The sequence below is a fragment of the Pelodiscus sinensis genome, chromosome 12 (genome assembly GCF_049634645.1).
Source record: "Pelodiscus sinensis isolate JC-2024 chromosome 12, ASM4963464v1, whole genome shotgun sequence".
In the NCBI taxonomy this organism is placed as follows: domain Eukaryota; kingdom Metazoa; phylum Chordata; order Testudines; family Trionychidae; genus Pelodiscus; species Pelodiscus sinensis.
The window spans coordinates 38,599,709-38,621,925 of record NC_134722.1 but is presented as its reverse complement, the minus strand read 5'-3'; the positions used below and the strand labels follow the sequence as shown (position 1 = coordinate 38,621,925).

Sequence of the window (22,217 nt, the reverse complement as noted above, 5' to 3'; positions counted from 1 at the left end):
ATGAAAAACAGGTTTTTTGTCATATAACAGATATTTATTCACTTGTCTATATGTCAGCATCTAAATTAAGCACTGAGGTAACAAAAAGGAAGCACATTTAACATGTAAAGGCAACAGAGAGATATAAAGCACTTGGAAGGGAGGAAAGTGATCAGGAATAGTCAACCTAGAGTCACCAAGTGCAAGTCGTGTCTGACCAACCCAATTGCCTTATATGAGGAGCTCTGTGGATATGCGACAGGCGGAAAAGGGTGATACAGCTCGACTATACCAAAGATTTTTATAAAGTCCCCAACAGTATTCTTGCCAGCAAGTTAAAGAAGTATAGATCAGATAAATGAACTGTAAGGTGGATAGATAGCTGGCTAACGTTGTTGGGCTCAACAGGTAGTGATCAACAGCTTATTATCTGGTTGGTATCAGAGTGCCTCAAAGGTCAGTTCTGGGGCTGGTTTTGTTCAACACCTTTATTAATGACCCTGAATGAGGTGATAGATTACATCCTCAGCAAATTCGGAGATAACACAGAACTAGGGCAAAGAGATAAATATACAGGATCCTATCCCTACCCTCCAATGTGACCTGGACAAGTTAGGAGCATTGGACCAAAAGAAACCTACGAGGTTCAACAAGGACAAGTGCAGAGTCCTGCACGTGGGACAGAAGACTCAAGCACTGCTACAGGCTGGGGACCAACTGGCTAAGGAGCAGTTCTGCAGAAAAGGACCTGGGAATTACAGTGGATGAGAAGTCAACATTTGCCTTTGTAGCCAAAAAGGCTAACAGCATATTGCATGCATTAGCAGTAGCATTGCCAGCAGACCTAGGGAAGTGATTAGTCCCTTTTATTCGGCACTGGGGAGGCCAAACCTGGAGTACTGCATCCAATTCTGGGCCCCTCATTACAGAGAGGATGTGGACGCATTGGAGAAAGTCCAGTAGAGGGCAACAAAAATGATTAGGGGCGGGAGCACATGACTTACAAAGAGAGGCTAAGTGACGGGGGATTTGACAACAGCCTTCAACTATTTGAAGGGGGGGGAGGGCAGGCGCAAAGAGGATGGAGAAAGGTTGTTCTCAGTGGTGAGAAATGACAGAACGAAGAACAATGATCTCTTCCACAGTGGCGGAAGAGCACCTTAACTTGCAATATATTTTAAAGGTTTGCTGGACAACAAAGAAGATATTCCATCATCCTGTACCTAGTATAGGCATAGGCAAAATACCCTCTGCAGACTGCATCTGGCCCATGAAGCCACCAGATCCAGCCACAAATGTGGTGGGGAGCCTGAGGCAGATTCCCTGCCCACCACCTGCCCGCTGCTGAGAAAATCAGCCTTTGCAAACTTGCAGGACTCTCTTTGAACAGCTGTGAGCACAGGGGAGGGAGAAGCAGCTTCAGGTGCTGCTCATGCCACCAATACAATCCCACTGGCCAATTTCTGGCCAATGGGAGCTTCCTGTTATCAACAGGTAGCCTGTGAAGTAACCTGCCCCCAGGCTTTTAGCTGTTCAAAAACCACATGGCCCTTGAAGCCAGTGTGGGGGTAGGGCAGGCAGGGAATTTGAGAAGGCTGCTGGCTGGGAGTCAAGCAGGTAAGTCTCCCAGTCAGAGCCTGCCTATGGCACTCCAACCCTTTGCCCTCTTACCCCACATAACCCAAACCCTCTGTCGCCATATCCTCTCCCAGATCTTGCACCCCAATCTTCTGCCCCAAAATAGGTCCTGCTATTTTTTTTAATCCACATGTGGAATAAATTTTGTTATGTGCACCAAAGCACATGGAGACGTGCACCACTACTGGAAACACAAGCTTCTGGCTGTGGGCACTCTGCTAATCAGCTGAGCAGCATGTGAATCTCTACTTGGTGGCCATCCAAGCACTCAGCTTACAGGGAACCCTGCCCTTCACTCCCTCCTGCACCTTAATCCCCTTACCCAGGTCACAACTCAAACCTCTGCACCCTAGTCCCCTAACCCAAGTCACAACTGTCTCCTTCATCCAAACTCCCTTCCAGAGCTCACACCCTCTCCTGCACCCCAATCTCCTACTGCAAGCTCCCTTCTGCACTCAACCTCCATCCCAGGCCTCGCACCTCCTCCATTAATATGAAAGAAGGCAGCCATTGACCATTTTCCAAATTCTTGGAGTGGCCCCTCCAACAAAATTACTGCCCACCTGACCTAGTGAATAAACAGCGTGTTTATATTCATGAAAACGGAATCACAACCAGCTACAGGATTTTATTGGTAAGGTAAACTTCTTTAGACAGGGAAAAAAAAGCTTACGAAGGGTAGCCGAGTTAGTCTGTAACTGGAAAAACTTAAAAAACAACTACAAGCAGTCTCCGACTTACGCAGATCCGACTTATGTCGGATCCGCACTTACAAACGGGGCTTTTCTCGCCCCGGAGCTCACGGGCGGCGGGTTGCCACCCGTGTCCTCCGGGGCGAGAAAAGCTTCTCCCGGTCTCCCTAGTCTGCTGGGGGGGGGGGGTGTCCAGCAAAGCCACTGGACCCCCCCAGCAGACCAGGGACACCCGAGCAAAGCCGCCCAGGCAGGGGGACTCCCGCCGCCTGGGCAGCTTTGCTCCTGTCCCCCTGGTCTGCTGGGGGGGTCCAGCAAAGCCGCTGGACCCCCCCCCCAGCAGACCAGGGACACCCAAGCAAAGCCGCCCAGGTGGCGGGAGTCCCGCTGCCTGGGCGGCTTTGCTCGTTTGCCCCGGAGCAAAGCCACCCAGGCAGCGGGACTCCCCCAGCCTGGGCGGCTTTGCTCCCGGGCAAACGAGCAAAGCCGCCCAGGCGGCGGTTTTGCTCTGGTGTCCCTGGTCTTCGGGGGGGGGCCAACGGCTTTGCTGGACCCCCCCAGCAGACCAGAGGGACAGGAGCAAAGCCGCGAAGCACGCCCGCAGCGGGACAGCCCAAGCGCGCCCGGGCTGTCCCGCTGCGGGCGTGCTCCAAGGCTTTCCTCCCCGTCTCTCTGCAGACCAGCGAGACGGAGAGCAAAGCCGCTGAGCACGCCCGCAGGGGGACAGCCCAAGCGTACCCAGGCTGTCCCGCTGCAGGGGGTGCAGCTAACTGACCAGCAGCGGCTGAATCAGGACCCCTGGGGTAGAGCAGCTGGGGATTGCCGGGTTGGTCCCGCAGCGCCGCTCCGGACCAACCCGGCAGCACCCCAGCTGCTCTGCCCCAGGCGTCCTGATTCAGCCGCTGCTGGTCAGTTTCAGCAGTGGCTGAATCAGGACGCCTCAGGCAGAGCAGCTGGGGTGCTGCTGGGTTGCTCCAGTAGCGCTGAGGATCCGCGCTAATGGAGCAACCCAGCAGCACCCCAGCTGCTCTGCCCCAGGCGTCCCCAAGTCAGCCGCTGCTGAAACTGACCAGCGGCTGACTACAGGAAGCCCGAGGCAGAGCTGCTCTGCCCGAGGCTTCCTGGAATCAGCCGCTGATCAGTTTCAGCAGCAGCTGACTTGGGGACGCCTGGGTTTCTTAAGTTGAATCTGTATGTAAGTCAGAACTGGCATCCAGATTCAGCCGCGGTTGAAACTGATCAGTTTCAGCAGCGGCTGATGCCAGTTCCGACTTACATACAGATTCAACTTAAGAACAAACCTACAGTCCCTATCTTGTACGTAACCCGGGGACTGCCTGTAATTGTCTAACAGCACCTTAAAGACTAACAAAACACGTAGATGGAATCATGAGCTTTTGTGGGCACAACCCACTTCTTCAGATAAATGGAGTATTAAAAGTCCAGATCCAAGAATAAATGGGGAAGGAGAAGGGAAAGGAAAGGGGAAAATAGTGAATTAGAGTGTTCAAGTTACAAGTAGCTGATAAGAACAATTTGCACCTTCTCTGAGTACCCATTTTTTCACCATTCTAGAAAATACTTTCTATACTCACTCTGTCTTTGTCATGAAGCATGTCTGCATAGCAGGATCTGAAAATAAAACACAAGTTACAAATCAAAACTTCTGTAAAAAAAAGGGGGGGGGATAGAGAATAAGACAGAGAATATCTTGTTGCCCTTATACAAATACATGGTACGCCCACAACTTGAATTCTGCATGCAGATGTGGTCTCCTTGTCTCAAAACAGATATACCGGCATTAGAAAAGGTTCAGAGAAGGGCAACTAAAATGATTAGGACTAAAATGATTAGTCCCATATGAGGCAAGATTAAAGAGACTAGGACTTTTCAGCTTGGAAAAGCGGAGACTAAGGGGGTGGAAATATGATAGAGGTCTATAAAATCATGAGTGGTGTGGAGAAAGTGAATAAGGAAAAGCTATTTACTTGTTCCCGTAATATAAGAAGTAGGGACCACCAAATGAAATTGATGGGCAGCAGGTTTAAAACAAATAAAAGGAAGTTCTTCTTCACACAGCGCATAGTCAACCTGTGGAACTCCTTGCCTGAGGAGGTTGCGAAGGCTAGGGCTATTACAGGGTTTAAAAGAGAACTAGATAGATTCATGGAGGTTAAGTCCATTAATGGCTATTAGCCAGGATGGGAAAGGAATGGTGTCCCTGGCCTCTGTTTGTCAGAGGTAGAGATAAATGGCAGGAGAACTCACATGATCATTACCTGTTCAGTTCACTCTCTCTGGGGCACCTGGCATTGGCCACTGTCAACAGACAGGATACTGGGCTGGATGGACCTTTGGTCTGACCCAGTATGGCCATTCTTATCAAAACATTGCATACTGACCATCAGAATATAAACTTGGTATATAAACTTGGTAGGTAAGAAAAGTCACTATTCAGATCTGAAGCAATTAGTCCTAATAAGTGGGTAAGTTAGTGTGACAGGGTGGTTTAATTCCCTTAAGAGGCTGTTTGGTTTCCTATGCCCAGCCGTAAGAATTAAGGTCACTTTATGATTCTGGGTTTTCCTATTTTGAATCACAAGAATAGGAACCTACTAAATTCACAATCCATTTTGGTTAATTACAATATCACAGGATTTAAAAAAGTGTAAATTTTATGATTTCAGCTATTAAAATCTGAAATCCCCCAGTGTTGTAATTGTAGGGATCCTGACCCAAAAGGGAGTTGTGAAAAGGTTGCAAAGTTATTGAGGGGGAGAGTTGCAGAACTTGTATCCTTTCTTCTGCCTTCAGAGCTGGGTAGCTGGAGAGCAGTGGCCACCAGCCAAGAGCCTAGCTCTCAACTCAGAGCCAATGCCAGCAGCAGTACAGAAGTAAGGACGGCATGGTGTGGTGTTGTGACCCTTTCTTCTGTGCTGCTGCCTATAGAGCTGGGTCCTCAATCAGCAGCCGCCACTTTCTAGCTGCCCAGCTCTGAAGACCACAGTGCAGAAGCAAGGGAAGTATGTTAGCCCTTATTTCTGTACTAATGCTTGTGGGGTGCTGACGTCAAGCTGGTCTCTCCCATGAAATCTGTATAGTACAAGATAAAAAACACATGGAAAATCAGATTTCACATGAGGGAGAAATGTATGGGTTATGAATTAAGTACTACATGTAGTATAATTTGTTTTTTCTGTTAATTGCTAAAGCATACTCACTCCCCAGAGTTCTTAGAAAAATCAGAATACATTAAATATATGCATCTGTTTGTGAGTTACTACAACAACTCCAACAACTGAAAACTTCAGACGCAATAGGTTAATAATTAGGAACTGGGGAAAGAAAATTGTATCCTCTCTTTATCAATATTTCTACAGAAGGGGAATATTGACCACAGAACACTGGTTTGGAACTGGCTAGTAAGTCAAAATCCTCATGCTACTGAAAGTGGTACTGAGAACAGTCTGAGTGATTTTATACTAAGGCCAGGTCCACACTTCAGGTGAAGGTTGACTTAAGGTATACAATTCTAGCTCTCTAAAAATTGTAGCTGGAGTCGATATTCTTTAAGTCAAGCTTCGGTGCCACTCTCACAATGGGAGGTTGCTGGGAGAAACACTCCTATTGATTTCCCTTACTCTTCATGAAGTGTAGAAATTCCGGCGTTGACGGGGGCACTCTCAGAATTCAATTTAGCGGATCTTTATTTAGACCCACTAAATCAAACTTCAGAAGATCAACCGCCACAGCATCAATCTTCCAGAAATGAAGATGTGGCCTTATATAGAAAGAGCTCTGTACAGGCAGTCCCCGGGTTACGTACAAGATAGGGACTGTAGGTTTGTTCTTAAGTTGAATTTGTATGTAAGTCGGAACTGGTACATATTGTAGGGGAAACTCTAGCCAAACATTTTTTTTAGTTTTGGATAGCATAGGGAAAGGTTAACTCCCCTCTAATGTTTGTTTTGCTGTCAGTTCCCCTGTTCAGAAGATTTCACATCTATTTCTGTCCCTGTGACAAACTCAGGACTAAAGGAGTAACTCATCAAATACCAAACAGCTCTGCACCATGCTTTGAGCTAATAGCTTTATTTCCACACACCACCCAGGGTTCTAGGAGGAGGGTCCTTTTTTTGCTAACACAATGAGGCCAGCACTTTGTTTGTTTTGGTGGAGTCTTTGTTTGCCCAGGGAGCCCGGCATGTATAGGGGGAGGAGGGGCGGAGAGGCTGCTTTTGTCTGCTGTTCGGCAGCCTGTTGCTCAGGGGAGGGGGCAGCCTGTTGCTGGCAGGGGGGAGGGGGGAGGCGTGCAGGATGCGAGGCTGCGGGGGGGGGCAGCGGGCGTGGGGAGGCACTTTTCCTCTGCCCGGCAGCTCTGCGGGATCCCTGTCCCTGTGGCCAGCTGCTGCAGGCAGAGGCCAGTTGGAGCCGGCCGAAGAGGAGGAGGAGGTGGATTCTAGGACCCAGGTGAGCGAGCCCCGGGGACGCTGCTGCGCTCCGGGAGCCCGGCATGTATGGGGGAGGAGGGGCAGAGAGGCTGCTTTTGTCTGTTCGGCAGCCTGTTGCTGGCAGGGGGGTGGGGGGGGGGCAGCGGGCGTGGGGAGGCACTTTTCCTCTGCCCGGCAGCTCTGCGGGACCCCAGTTGGAGCCGGCCTGAGGAGGAGGAGGATCCTAGGACCCAGGTGAGCGAGCCCCGGGAATGCTGCTGCACATGTGCGGGAGTTGCCTCACCCCGTTTGTATCTAGGGATCCGACGTAAGTCGGATCCACGTAAGTCGGGGACTGCCTGTATTACATATACATAATCACCCAGATTATCATCAATACCACTTTAAGTAGTAAGACGATTTTAATGTACCAGATCATGTATTGTTTTCCCACATAGACATGGATGCACACACAACCCTTTTCCCCAAGCTGGGAAGGACAAATAAAAGCATGTGTTTTTTTTCCTGTATCAGTCTGATTTAAATACCATTTTAAAAAGGCCAAACTGACCCAGTCACTTGACCTCTTTTATAATTACTTTCAACTAACAGTTGTTACAAGAATATGACCAGTAAAAAACCATAATGGCTGGGGTTTTCAGAGAAGTTTGAGAGTCAGATGCTCAACTTCACTAAATTTTGATAGGCTTCAGACATTTGTTTTACTTCAGTGCCTTTCAAGTTCCAAGCCTACATAAACACCCATCAATAAAGGAAATGTTTGGGTGAAGCTACCTCAATTAGTATTCTTACAATGTTCTACTTAATAAATTAAGTTACAGGTGAACTTAGCCTAAATGACTGTCTGAATGATATTATTAATCCCAGGCCTCACAGGGCATTACAAAAAAAGGTAAATGTAAATACTGTCTTCATTTCAAACTATTCTTGTTTTAACAAGTGATGCAGAAACCCTGCTTATAGAAGTGTTTCCACCCTCCCCACTTTACAATTTAAGTTAAACTATTATCTTCACAGTGCATTCTTTTTTTATATATCACTAATTTGCATTGAAGGAAAGTGTCAAGTGTTTCCTCCCATCATACCTTGCAATCTCCTGATGAAAGTCATAGTCCTCATCTTCCTCTAACCATTCCATTGAACCTGTGGTTGGATTGGCCCTTCCACAGAACACCTTCATAATGGAGCTCAGTTTGTATTCTCTATGTATTATGAAGACAGTTTTGTGGAGTAGGTTTCAATTCAAATAACTGCAATTTTTGTCCTTTTATCAAAAACCTGTTTTAAAACAAAATACAAGTTAGATTATGATATATACTAACTCTTTATCCTCCCCAGTTTGTAGGCTTCATTCCTAACCATCTGATTCGTCACGTCCTTGCTCTGCCATCTTTTGCCTTGTTCTATTACACTCTTAACACCTATACATTTCTCCTAATTCTTTTATGCAATCTTCTTATTTAGGATTACTCAGTATGATGCACTTCTGTGAATACTATCAATGCCAATGCAGAAGATAAATATGTGAGCAAGTTTTTTAAACTATACTTAGTATAGGTTTACAGAGGGTCAGCTGGGACTCTCTGGTCTGGCAAAGGACCACAGATGTTCCAGGACTAGAGAGTTCCAATGGAGTGCTGGCAGCTGGGCTCCCTGCAGCTGGGCTGCCAGGCGTGACCCAGCTGAGCTATCTGGCAGACTGGGAATCCAGAATGTGGCAGCCTGGCGGTACCGGGAGCCTGGCATGTGGCAGCTGGGCTGCCTGGCGGGAAGCAAGAGGGGAAGGAGGACCAGCAGGGCAGCTGGGATGGCAACAGGGGAGGTTGTTAGCCAGTCCAGCGTTGGTGGTTGAGATCAGTAGTAGGGGGGCCTGATATAACCTCCCCTGGTCTGGCAAAATCCAGAGTACCGGACGAAGGGAGTCCAACCTATAACAACACACTGTGCAAAAAGAAGACAGTTAGTCCTGACAGAGGTTAAAGAAAGGTACATGGACACGTATGAAGATGGAAACATGTAACGTCCTGCAGGGGATTATTTCCAGAGGTGGCATTTACTCCACTCGGTGGAAGTTCTTGAGCTGCGCCGATCCCTGCAGAGACTAAGCACTTTCCAGAGAGGCATTAAGAAACGTGACCGCGCTTCTCTCGGGGGTTGGCCCGGCGATAGCAGAAGGAAGAGCAACGCACACGCTCAGCCATCCAGCGGTTCGCAACCACGCGGGGTTACCGCCCCGCCTGGCAGCCCAGCTGCGGGAGCCCAGCGCTGCTCCGCGACTCCGGCCGGGAACGTGCTCAGCCAGGCCACGCCCCCAGCTGCTCGCGCGCCTCACCACCGGCAGGGAGCTGCACGGGAGGCTAAGCGGCGCCGCTGGGGACAGTGGGGGAGGGCCCGGGCACGCGCTACCGGCTCGGGGGGCTGCACGGGCACAGCCTCACGGGGCCGGCCAGCGCCGCGCGGCAGCGGGGGGGGGGGCTCCTTACCGCCCTGTCAGGCTCGGTACCACCCGGCCACCGTCTTCCCAGACTGCATTGCGGCACGAGCCGCACGCGCCTAGGGAGGGGCGGGACTCCCCGAGCGGACGCTGACCAATAGCGGATGAGTGTGCAGATTTTTAAAAAGCTCCGCCCCCCCCACCAGCAGTTGGGTTCCCCTCGGTGACCCGGAAAGGGGCGTATCCCGGCAGGCTGTGCGGCCCGACATGGAGCGCGCCGCGGTGCTGCGCGTGCAGCGGAAGCGCGGTGGCTCGGAGCCGGCCGAGGCCCTGGTGATCGCCTGCAAGCGGCTGCGCACCGAGCAGGGCCCCGCGCCCCCCCGCCGCTCCGTGGAGACGAGTCTCTTCAAGCTGGTGGGCACCGTGTCCTCGCAGGTACCGCGCCCAGACCCTGCCCCGCTCCGTGGGGCCTTCTCCGCCCAGGCCGGGCCCCGGGTGACCCCGCCCCAGCAGCCTCCTGGCTCTTCCCGCCCTCTGGTCGCCGGGAGTTCGCCCCTTCGCCCCCCATGGTAGATTGGCGCTTTGCCCCCCGTCCGCTGCCTTCGTCACCTTCCCGCCCCCCCTTTGTCCCCTGTACGCTCTGCGCGTGCGCCGCTGCCCAGCTGACTGCTCCTGGTGACAGCGCGCTCCTCGGGCACGGAGCAACAGTTTATGCCCCGCAAAAGAGGAAGCGTCGGTCATCGGGAGCCTCCGGGACTGAACCCGTTTGCCTTCGCCCCCGAAACCAGCTTGGTCCTGAAGGGGATTTTATGACTTAAGCGTCTCCCATCTACCCAGTACGCTCCTGTGTCGCTCCAGATGCCCCCCCTTTTCTCTCCTATGAACATTGCTTCGTCCTCTAATGGTCTGCCATGTTGGCACCTAAAAACCAAGACCAGCAGAGTGAGTGGTTTCAACTTCAGAAAGTGAACTATATGTTGCTTTGTGTCTTCCACCTGCCTCAAAGTCTCCTGACCCATGCTAATTTTTTTCTCTGTAAAAAAATGCATTTCTTCCCCCCCATTGTTGCCTGTAAGTCCTGCAAAAATACACCAAAATTCACTGACCTGTGCTCTCTCACCAAAGGGAGGTGGTAGAGGTCCAATGTGAAGGCTACAGTAGTCGACTCTTTCCTGGAGGGAGTCAATGGCTACTGATAGGGGAAGCTATACTTCCACTACTTGGTTTCTTTCTTGTGCATTTCCAGCAAGATTAGTTCCATGTCTGCCTGATGTCTGTATACACCATTAGGTGAACTAGTCAGACAACATGGACGCGATGCCAGCAATATGTCGATGACATACAGTTCATTCTGTCCTTTACAATATAATATACCACACCACACCAATCGCCCCAGAACTAGGACAAGGCTCAAATGGAAAAATACCTGGCTGAATGAACATGACAGACATGATGCTGTTGGAGAGAAGAAAGCATTTTGAAGATTTACAGCCATGGTGTGGCTTCATTTGATTGAAGGTGGTACACTGCCACAATTGGTCAGTTCAGTGCATAGTTTAAGAAGGTCTTGAATCCCTTGCTGAAATGGTCAGGTAGCAATATTCAACAGAAAATGTTACTCGTGTCTCCTGGGAGTGGATCACTGTCTCCTGGTGCACAGTGATGTCAGTTATACCTTTGTTATCTCTCAGCTGTATTACAACAATGTGTTGTACCTACCCCTGAAGCCTTAATACTTAGGAAACTCCAATTAGTAGCGAATGCTGTAGCATGTATTGGCAACATAGGGTACCACAAGCATATTCGGCCAGTCCTCTGCTCTCTCTGCTGGCTTCTCATAGAACTTCAATTTAAGTTCAAAGTCCTACCCTTTGCTTTTAAAATACTTCATGGCCCAGGATACACAAAAAACAACTGAAACTCTGGGATGAAGACAGTGTTTGACAATGTCACTCCTCTGGTAGAGTGGAACTCCTGCAGTGAGGATAAAGCTTATCTGTGAAGGAGACAGAACTTTCTCGGGGACTAGCCTGAGACTGGAATGGACTCCTTCAAGAACATTTGACCATCACAAACCTCATTATCTTCCACTTCAAGCATATTTCTTTGACTTTGTCTTCTCTACCAATTACGTAGTAATAACTTTGTATTCCAAACAGTCCACAGTACCATAACAAGACTTGCCACAGCGCACACACCTCCTGAGTGGCAGATGAAGGAACAAACACGTGACTGATATCTGAAGAAGTGGGTTGTGCCCACAAAACCTCATGATACTATCTGTTTTTTGTTAGACTCTAAGGTGCTGCAGGACCATTTGTTGTTTTTTTTTCATGAGTGCGATAACCAATATGACTAGTGTTAGATTATATAGCTACTAGAGATGTGAACGTTTAGCCATTTACACGATTAACCAATGAAGCTTGGCCCCTCCCCCATTGCCTCTGTATTGGTGGCGCCTCTGTGGAGGTGGTGGTGGCAGGTGGAAGCTGGCACATGTAGGGAGCCTCCCCCCATGCTGCTGCTGCTTCCCACAAAGGCAGCAGCAGCATGGGGGTGGGGGAGGAGCCCTGCCCATACCACCTACCACAGAGCCACCTTCTCCCTCATCCCCCTGCAGCCTCTGATATAGGGGCAGGTGGGAGCCAGAACATGTGGGGAGACAGGCCCCTATGCTGCTGCCTCTCACAGAGGCAGCAGTGCAGGGGTGAGTGGCAGGTGGGAGCTGGTGCACCCGCCTACTCCCCCACATGTAACTGCTGAAACTTACAGCAGCCACACGTTTACAAAATTAAATGTGTTTTAACATCATGGTATGTACTTGGGATGTGTGGTGCAAGACCCACCCTATATAGGATAGAAATGAAATAGAAACTGTTTTCAGATGTAAAGCAAACAACTAGGAGTAGGTTTTTTTTTTTTTTTTTTTTTTTACTTTCACCTTTCAACTTACTCCAATCTTGGTCATTTTTTGTAACAATAATAGGCATAAAGCTGTGTCGGAGGAGAATGACTGCTGTGATTAAGCCAGTGGTTTGACTTTTTTTTCCCACCTCTTCTCTCTGTCCAGAATGAGTCTGTTCAGAAGTATGTACAAGAAGCTATCACTCGAGATAAAGCAGCACAGATTCTGCGACCTTCTTTGGGAAGCACTCAGAGAATCATTCAGGACCTTCGTTCCTCCAAGCAGGTGAACAGGCAGGAAAACCGGTATCGCATAGTAACAAGCCATCGGCCAAACTGTGCTGAAAGAGAAACAGTTCCTCATTGCGAGGATGCAAATGAGGATGCCAAACTGGACCCCGAAACACAAAAAGACAGTTCAGAACAAGGAAGCACTGCTACTTACAGTAGTTCAAGTTATTTCAAGGAATTCCAGTTGTTTGATGTAGTACAAGAGGAGGAAGTAGAAAGAATCCCCAACATCACTGCAGCAAACACACAGGTTTGTACTGAGACTTGCCTTGTCAATAAAACTGCATAGGTGGGCATACTGGAAAGATTCTTCCGTATTTGGTAGTGATTGAGTCTATACTGTTTAGATGATAAAAAGGCACTAGCTAGACATTCGTTATGTGGAGGATTAAACCTGGCCTAATTTAAAATATAAAACATAGGGATGAGTGAGTTCTTACTAACTTCCAGGAGGCTGCACTTCACACTAGGAACAACTGTTTGGTCACCCTTTTGCCCATCCCTTGGACCACCAAATTTGGTATGCAGTTTTCTCTTCTCCTAACTTAAAGCAAGGTCATGGTTTGGTTGTCCCAGGGAAGGGAGAGGTGTAATAGCAGGGACAGTTACTTAGGAATGACGCAGGGGGACAGCAAACATCCTAGCTCCAGGGAACAGCTGGGCCTGCCCACCCCTACTCCTTCTGGGACCAGCCTTGGAGAGAAGTCAGCAGCTGGGCTGTGCAGCCCCACACCTTGCCCTGAGCCCACCATACATCCCAACCCCCTGCTCTGACTCCTGCAGCTCCCAGCCCCCTGACCTGAAGAACCCAAGCATTTCTGGGTATGTCTTGTAGCAGGTATATAGAATAGAGAGGTTAAATATCAGTTAATTGAATAGTCAATTAGCCTGATGAATTCTTATTAGATATTTGACTACTCTGTGGTCCTGGGGGTGGAGCTGTCAACCAGTGTGCTCTGGCCTCATTCCCGAGGAGCCCCCTGCCACTCCATACTGCTGCCTGTATGTCAGAGGCAGCAGCATGCCATGCCCAGTGGGAGCTGGTCCGCAAGGGGAGCCAGTTTAAAAACCAGCTTTCCTCGTGGCCTAGCTGCCTGTTGTCCCACACTGCTGCCTCTGATACAGAGGCAGCAGCGCAGGGTGGCAGCAGCCCATCTGGGACCGAGTCTGAGCTCCCAGACTTGGGAATCTGCTGGTGGGGAGGAAATGCATGTAGTTTGTAGCTTTAACCTATAAGCTTTTTCTTATCCGTTTGTCTACACGATTACATCTCTATTATGCAATTTAAAGCTTCACCTTTTTGTTTCTTTGCTAGAAAGGAAGAGCTGTGTGTCCCTGTCCCCAACCCTTCAGAATACCATGACCTGCCAAATATGGCTGTTGGCAAGAAGAGGCCTCTGTTTCTTTAACTGAGCCCCCCCTTCTGAGTAACTTCAATACCTGCTTCTGCTGCTGCTTATAGTTCCTTCAAGCAGCAGCAAAGTGGGTTTGATATGGTATGTAAGGACTTTAGTTTCACAGTTGCTCTTTTAAGAAGGTTCTGGTTGCTGATTTTATTTAACTCCGCTGCATAACACATGGGAGCAGCTGTAGAGGCCGCAGGCTCTTCCTGTGGAGCATGGAATTACCATGGATTCGATGGAGCAGTTGGGATTATTTAAGACTTTTACCTGATTTGATACTATGCTTTTTCTCATATAATACTACTGCTCCACCAGCTCAACCTGTTCTGTCTTTCCAATATATCTTGTACCCTGGTATTACTGTGTTCCATTGTCTCTTATATCCGTATCGTCGTTAGGGATGTCAGTGAGTAGTCAGCTATATGATAACTGATAAGCCTATGCTTATTGGTTATCTTGTTGATTTGCTCACATTTTCCCCCCCTCCCCCAACTTTGCTGCCTCTGTATCAGGAGCCAGTTCTCTCCCTTCTCTCTTTTCTCCCCCCCACCTCCTTCCAGTGCTGCTGCCTCAATTGGAGGCAGCGATGGGGGGCAAGGGAGGCTGCCACAAAGCAGCCTCAGTCTATGGCAGGGCAGAGCTCCTCGGGGTAGCAGTCTCTGTCACTGGCCCCAGTCTGCAGGGCAGGTAGGGGTCCAAGCTCCCCATGGACTCTGTCTGGGGAGCTCAGACCACTGTGGACAGGGGCTGCTGCCACCCGATGGTGCTGCTTGTGTATCAGAGGCAGCACTGTGAGGTGGTAGGGGGCTCCCTGAGAGTAGGGCTGGGAGCACACTGGCTGCTGGTCCCGCCCCTAGAGACTATTGAATTGTCATGTAACCGCTAGGATTTCATGTGGTTATACGACTATTGAATTACCTGATATTTAACCTCCCAAATCCTTGTTCAATGTGAGGCATTCTAATTCATCATCTTATTTAGACTTCTAGCATTCGTATCTAAGCACTTTTAAAACTTGTCACTATTTAGCTCTCTGCCATTTCAATGATTGAATGGGACTACTTTGACTGTTTATCAAATCTTACCCATACTTTATCATCTATTTTCTCCTCTGCGAAACAGACTCTCTACTAATAGACACTCCTCTAAGGGATGCCTCTGTCCAATCCATGATCTGTCTGTTTTCTGTCAGCCCTTCTTTTGAAGTCTGCTCTATGACCTTTTGGTGAAATTTTAAGTGTGAGGAACTTGGGGCTGTTTCCCATAGTTGCTATGTGTAGAACAGATTAAGAATCTTCTGTGGATTTTTAAGAGCAGGTGAATCAAACACCTGCTAGGAATGATTTAGATCAGCATGAACAAAATGCAGCCTCTTGGCTGGATCTGGCCTGCCAAGCTGCTAGATATGGCCCATGGCTCAGTAGGAGCCTTGGACCAGCTCCCTGCCTGCCTTGCCCCTGCATGCTGCTCAAAACGGCTGAATACAGGGACCAGGTGTTTCTCTGAGTGCCAGGAGCCATGTGAGGCTTTGTGTGTCACCCGTGCCCCCAGCACATTCTCAGAGCTCCCAGGTCTTGCAGTGCTCTGGAGCACACAACCGTGTAGCAGGTCATGTTGAGCAGTGTGTAGGTGCTGAGGGATCTGCTGGCAGAGAGCCACCTAGATAAGCACCTCCTGGCCAGAGCCAACACCTCGCACCCAGCTCCGCTGTTCCCCTTCCTGCACCCCAAGGACCACTCTCTCCTAGACCCTGCACCCTTTCTCCAGGTCAAACACTGCCCTCCAATCTCCTGCTCCCGGTCACAACCCTCTTTTTCCCTAGGTCACAACCCAAACCGCTGCACCCCCTCCTGCATCTCTCCTCCAGGCCAGAATCCTCTCCTGCACCCTCTCCTATGCTGCATCCCATTGTCCTGCCTAGGGGTCAACCCTCTATTTTACCCAAATTCCATCCCAGACCACACACCACCTCCTGCACCCCCGTCCCTTATCTCAAGCTCCTTTCTGCAGCCCAACTTCATGCCAGATCTCACCTCATCTGTTGATGATATGAAAGCGTGGCCCTTGACCACATACCAAATTCATGGAGGGGCCCCATAGCGCAAATTATTGCTCACCCCAGTCTAGATAATATTTACTACTTGCTGTAAGTGCAGGAGACTGGATTAGATGGCCTCTCGAGGTCCCTTCCAGATCTGTGGTTCTATGTTGCAACGACACACAATGAAGTAGTATTTTCAGCTTTCTTTCTTTTACCACTGTCTATCCTTTAGTTTTAAAATACCATAGCAGGAAAATAACACTATTGCTATTATAACTATAGAAGATCTACTGTGGTCTTCCTACCTACTTTCTGAAGTAGAAACTTATGGGTGATATGGAATCTGAGTTGGAGCTAAATGCTAATAATCTCCACTGCATACCCTCTCCACTGAATGAATGTGTGAAGAGTCCTTCATCCAACAACAAAAATGGAATTGCTCCCCAAAATAAAATATGAAATCCATTTTAATAGGTGTAGATTCACTTAAGTGTGTTGGCATGTGCCAACTGTAGATTTGGAAATGCCCATTTAAATCAGTGATTCCGTTTCTAGGTTAAGGTGTTCTAAAAGGATAGATTGGCAAACTGAAAAAATGTGGTGGTGGTGGTTGTGGTGGTTTATTTAGCATTCAGTATTTGACTTTTAAACATAAGCGGAAGATCTTAAATTCTGTTCTCAAAAATCATGGCAATAACTATATTAACTATACTGAAAATGTTTGGGCAATGGAGATAGTCATAGTTAGATGCTAGTGTATAGTCATGTGAATGATTAACTGATAAGCCTGGGTTTATTGGTTAATCCTATCCAACTACATGCACTCCCTCCCCCTTGCTGTGTCTGTATCAGAGGCAGCAAGGGGGGAGGAGCTGGCTCCCCATGAGCACTCTCTCCCGCAGAGCTGCCTTCCCCTCCGCCCAGGTGTCGGGCAAGGAAAGCACTGGCTGCCAGCCCCACCACTGGCGACTATCGAATAACTGTAACCGCTACAATTTTGAGTGGTTACATGATGATTGATATCTAACACCTCTAGTCATAGTGCAGTTTATTTGGAACATTGGTAGTTTTTAATAATAAGACTTGCAAAATGTTTTTCCTTTGCTCTATATAGGGCATTAAGGATCAGTGTTTTATTTGTGGCTTACTTAGAACTCTGTGTGACTTGAATAAAATAGTTGTGCTGGTTTTGTTTTTTTTTATGACAGAATATTGATGATCCGGATGTGATTCTTTGCAATGCAGTTGAAATGATCCGTGAGCGTTTAACTGTATCTGAGAAAAAGGGAGTAGAACACGGTTTGAAGGAAGATGAGTATGTTTATGATATTTACTACACGGAAACATCTACTCCTGTTTGGATCCAGAACATTCTCTCTGTACAGCCTTACACACAGGAATATGAACTGGTAAGGGTAAAGAAATAAAAACCAGACTTGATGTAGTAATGAAAAGCTAATGAGGAGAAAAATGCTTCAATTAACACTTTGTCTAGAAAACATTATAAGCAACAAAATGGCATTTTTGTATTAATGACTTCTGTATCCAATGTGCTGCTTTTGTTTGCTTGTTTTAAACCAGCAGTCCTGCAAACTCAGCCTGGTTCTTTCCATATTGGTAGAAAATTATGTCCTGCATAATACATCTATGTAACTGCTATTGTCTTCCTTGGGTTTGCATATGTGCATTGTTTACTAAGTTCCAGTTACAAAAGGAGAGAGAAATCTGGTCATTCATTTGTCAGTTTTGAGGCTCCCCAGCACTCAAGGAGTCACACTTGCTTCTTGCTAATGAGCAGCTCTGACCCATGAAAGCTGGGCAGAAAAGGGCCAAATTAATGTTGTGCAAAGCAGCCTTCTTCCTGGCATTTCCTACAGTACTTACCATAAACTACATTAGCAATCAAGTGTTGTGCATTTAGAAATAAAGAGAATGAGTGTGCTTCAGTTTTGATGTGATTTGATATTTCAATCATAGTGGGAGCTGATTCAGAGACCGTTTTTTTATTATATATTCTTTGATCCGTTTGCCAAAATTAAACACCGCTTTATCCCTTTGCTTTTCAAATAGCTAACATTCCTCAAACCTCCTATTCATTCAACCACTTAAGTACAACTGAATAGGGATGTTAAATTTCAATTAATCAGCTAATTGTGTAATTGATGGAATTTCTATAGATTAATCATTAGTTAATGAGCGCTCTGCCCCCTTGCTGTCCTGACTGCTTCTGCATTTTAAATGTAGTAAGAGCTGCCCATGGCTCTTACTACATTTAAAAGGCAGAAGTGCAGTGGGGAACCTGGGGCATGCGAGCGGGGACTGAAGTTCACGCCAGGTCCCAATTGTTGCACCTCTACCTTTGAAATGTAGCAAGAGCTCTGCTTCAGTCCCTGCTCCTGTTGTGCCTCTGCCTCCCCTGCCCCTCTTTCCTCCGCCATGGAGACGATGCTGGGGGGAACCAGCATTTAAGCTGATGCTTATCGGGCAGTCAACTAGTCACTTACATCCCTACAACTGAAGTGAGCAGTACCCAATACTGGTAATAATGCAACCACATCAAGGGTATTCGGATGGAGATTAAACTAACACAGTATTGAACTTGCTGCATGCACTAAAAGCATAAATTATCCATGCCTGAACAGACTCTAGTTTGTCTATTGCAGCTGTGATGCATCAGTTTAACTCTTGGTAGTGTCATTGTGCCTAGTGATACTTTCTCTTTCTCATCTTGCACTACATTGACTGATAAAGAAATCCTAGTTTCTCTGACTCTTCTCTGAACATGCAGGTAGATGATGATCATGTTTCAGAAGAAGTGTATGATGATGAAGATGATGAGAACAATGAGAATAACTGGCGTAATGACTATCCTGATGAAGATGAATTCCTTCCTGAGGAAGATGAAAACAGTGACAGAGGAGGAAGAGATGGAGGTATTTCATTGTCTCCGACTACCGGCCTTTCTGCCATCTAGGGGATGAGGCTTAAATCTTCTGAGTACTCATTTCTGTTAGCTTGTAATGTCCTGTGCTGAGAGGTCACAACTTAATCTAATTAAGGTGAAATTGTTACTGAAAGGGGATGGTTCTTAAGGAATTGGGAGGGTTCATTAAGTTGGAGACTTAGAAGGTAGTCCTGCATGGTCTCTTCCATAACTATGGGTACGTCTAGACTACATGCCTCTGACAACAGAGGCATGTAGATTAAGCTACCCAGCATAGGAAAATGAAGTGGCGATTTAAATAAAGGCGATTTATATGCCTCCTGGGATGAGGTTTACCTGCACGGTCGACAAAGGCATTTGTCGACCTCCGAGCATCCAGACTACCATGCTGAGCCAACAAACAGCTGATGGCTCAGCACGGCAGCCATTTAAATTTAAATAATCGCCACTTCATTTTCCTATGCTAGATAGCCTAATCTACATGCCTCTGACGACAGAGGCATGTAGTCTAGACATACCCTGACAGTGGACTAGGAGTGAACTGTTGAGCATTTTCTCTCATTACTGTCTTGAACGAGGATTGATAATATACTACATAGAAAGTAAAGAGAACGTAAAACGTCTCAAGTCCTGTAAGTCTGTGTTGTGAAAGCCCATTAGAACTGAGATGAGAGACTTCTGCAGACTTTGTAAACCCTTCCTTCTGTGAAAACTCTTCGGGAGCAAAGGTAAAATACTTCTACCTGGCCCTTTTGTGCCATACAAAGTAACCTGTATTAATGGATTCTCATTGATGTTTGTCTTTAAATGGATGTGTGATGGGGTGAGATCACATCCCTTGGGGATGCTTCCCGGGGTCCTGACAAAGCCACTGACATTCGCCTTGTTCTCTGGGGCTTCTCACTACCCTCTCCTGGTGGGCCTGTTCCCTGGTCTTCCCCAGCCGAGGCACAGAGCTGAGATCACCCTTCCTCACCCCATCCCCCAAAGAACAGCACAGACAGTGAAACTCTTCAGGTCCAAGGAAAATGCAGTTTTGGACCCAGCTTCCTTGGATACTGCTCCCCAAATAGGATCAGAACCCCAAATGAATTAAGGTATGCCCCCTTTAACAGGCATGGGCGTACAGTGAAAGTTGATTACAAATTTAAGAAAAGATACTTAGCTAGTTTAACACTAAAACCTCAGCACAAACTTATTACAAACTCACCCTAAAACTGTTCTTTTTTCAGCTAAGCTTTCAAAACCAGGGAGAGCTCCTTTTCCCTGGGGTCTTAGTTATCCTCCTGGGTGTTCCATGCCAGCTAATGACAAACTGCCCCCCCCTCCTGCCCGGACAGTAAATCTTTTAGCAGGCTGGCCAGCAGCCCTGGTTTGTAATGGGTCTGGGGCCTACCCCTTCTATTCTCTGCATTTAAAGTGTATTAGGAGCTAGGTGGGCAGGCAGCCCAGCTTGCACTGGGTCTAGGAGCTCAAACACCCTCGGACAGGGGCTGCTGCCTCTGTATTGGAGGCAGCACCACAGGGCGATACTCAACTGGTCCTTGAGGGGGGCTGGTTTTTAAACTGGCTTCTTGTGGATCAGCTTCCACTTAGCACAGCATGCTGCTGCCTCTGATAGCGAGGCAGCAGTGTGGAGTGGCCGGGGGCTCTTCAAGAATGGGGCCAAAGCACACGGACTGACTGCCACAACCCCCGGATACTACAGAATAATTGTCTAACCAATCAGCATTCGTGAGGTAACTTGACTGTTAATCTATATTTATTAACTTCACACACAAGAATGCTAGACATGCAGACATAGCGGATTAAGACATTAAGATTGATAGGTTAAATGAGGTAATTTGTCCCAAGCATCTTTGAGTTGTGGATATTTGAGTCCATACATCCGTTTCATAAAGCATGGGGGGGCGGGTCACAGGATGAACTCCAAATTTAATGGCTGACTGAGGAGGTTCTTCTTTAGTAGGAATTGCTATCATGCTGGTTAACTATCAGAGTTGCACTCTGAGGCTTCTGTGTTTTGGAGACTGATTAGGTTCTTGACTCATGCAAATCTGTGCTTCGCTAATGGAGACTTAACTACATTGAAACTCGGTTAGAAGATGCTATATGTGTAAAGTTAGCATCACTGCCCTGAAAAGGAGTAGATTTAAGTCATCTTCAGAATTTGTAAGGCTAATTTTTCAGTGGTGGGAGGCTCTTGTATTGGCATATGAAGTACTTAAGTCCTGAATCATAACTGATTTTAAGTATTAAATGCTTTAAACTGCATGTTAAAAACTTATTTTTTTTTCTCTAGAAAATGAGGATGGGAGCTTCAGTGATGAAGATGGCAAGGGTGCCAGCAGGAGAACATGGGACAAATACCACTGTGATATTCTGCGGGAGTTTGAATATGATGGGGTCCAGGACTTGGATTCTGATTGATTGCTACCATACTGCTTGCACAATATGATTCTTGACCTCCCTGCAAACATCCAGAAAACGACAGCTGCTTTTGGTAGCTCTTTACATATTTTACTAGAAGGAAATACTTTTCCATTCTTTCAGGTCTCACCTTTAAACAAGCAGATTACCACTATTGTACAAAATGCCACATTTTAAGATATCTGTCTTGTCCATTTGTTTGAGCTGCAGAAGTATCTTGTATTGGCTTAATATATATATATATATATATATATATATATATATATATATATATATATAAAGCCGAAGTGCCCATTGAGAGAGTAGAAGTCTGCAAAACTGAACTTTCTGCTGTAAAACTTGTTAAACATTTTGTACTTGGAATCTAGGAAGTACCTGCAATTTCAAGTTGTCAATATTTAACCCCTTGAGTATTAAGGTAAAGCACATCAAGGATAAGGTGACTTCATTCAGTAGAAAATGAGTGATAAATGCCATCATTTTGTTATACTTAAATGAGAAAATGCAAGTAGCAGAGAAGCAGTCTTGGTTTTAAGAGAGCTGCTTTTTTCTGTACAAATGAAAAGTACCCTAGGACATGTCTGAGGATTCCCTTTGCCTTCATTTTTGTATCCCTGAAATAAAATATTTATGTACTTGAATATATAAATAAATTACTTGGCTGTAACTAAATCTTGCGTTCTCTCCTTTAACCTGTGCTAAGTGGTGAAATGCCCACAGTAGTGGGAGCTAAAGTGTTACATCAACTTCTTTACAAAACTACAATAGTGTCATCTCTGAAATCAAAATCTCAGATGATTAGTATGCTCTGCTGCTCCTTCATCTTGTGCTGTTCTGTTGTCTTATCCCAAGTGCTAGATGTGCAGGTGGCAGACATTCTGCATGAGATGGACAGAAGCAGCTTGTCTTTGCACTTGGCGTTCTCAGCGCAGCTGTACAAGGCAGACAGTCACTTTTTGGGCTGGAGAAACCAGAACTGATAGGTGTGGGATGGTGTGGGATGGAGAGCG

The 22,217-nt window shown here is 47.1% G+C and overlaps 2 protein-coding genes across 6 annotated transcripts in view; one reads left to right on the top strand and one right to left on the bottom strand.

Annotated features, from left to right (window-relative positions):
* Nucleotides 1-9,350, bottom strand: part of PRMT7 (protein arginine methyltransferase 7) — a 63,641-nt gene extending 54,291 nt beyond the window's left edge. For 2 of the 5 annotated variants that reach the window (XM_075940339.1, XM_075940340.1), the window contains exons 1-3: nt 9,244-9,350; nt 7,846-8,038; nt 3,905-3,941 (exon numbers count right to left, since the gene is read on the bottom strand). In XM_075940339.1, coding sequence (XP_075796454.1) covers nt 3,905-3,941; nt 7,846-7,940 — 132 coding nt within the window. In that variant the 5' untranslated portion in view covers nt 7,941-8,038; nt 9,244-9,350. The other 3 variants (XM_006117569.4, XM_006117568.4, XM_025181912.2) reach the window with 3 other exon arrangements.
* A 27-nt stretch (nt 9,351-9,377) lies between these two features.
* Nucleotides 9,378-21,877, top strand: SLC7A6OS (solute carrier family 7 member 6 opposite strand). Its single transcript, XM_075940344.1, has 5 exons — nt 9,378-9,629; nt 12,265-12,639; nt 17,042-17,242; nt 18,622-18,766; nt 21,080-21,877. The coding sequence occupies exons 1-5, from the start codon at nt 9,462-9,464 to the stop codon at nt 21,205-21,207; spliced, it is 1,017 nt and encodes a 338-aa protein (XP_075796459.1). The 5' UTR covers nt 9,378-9,461; the 3' UTR covers nt 21,208-21,877.
* The last annotated feature ends 340 nt before the right edge of the window (nt 21,878-22,217 follow it).

Coding starts and splice junctions, on each gene's coding strand:
- SLC7A6OS (XM_075940344.1), top strand. CDS start 9,462: ATGGAGCGCGCCGCGGTGCTGCGCGTGCAGCGGAAGCGCGGTGGCTCG. Junction 9,630..12,264: donor TGGGCACCGTGTCCTCGCAG/GTACCGCGCCCA, acceptor CTCTCTGTCCAG/AATGAGTCTGTTCAGAAGTA. Junction 12,640..17,041: donor TCACTGCAGCAAACACACAG/GTTTGTACTGAG, acceptor TTTTTATGACAG/AATATTGATGATCCGGATGT.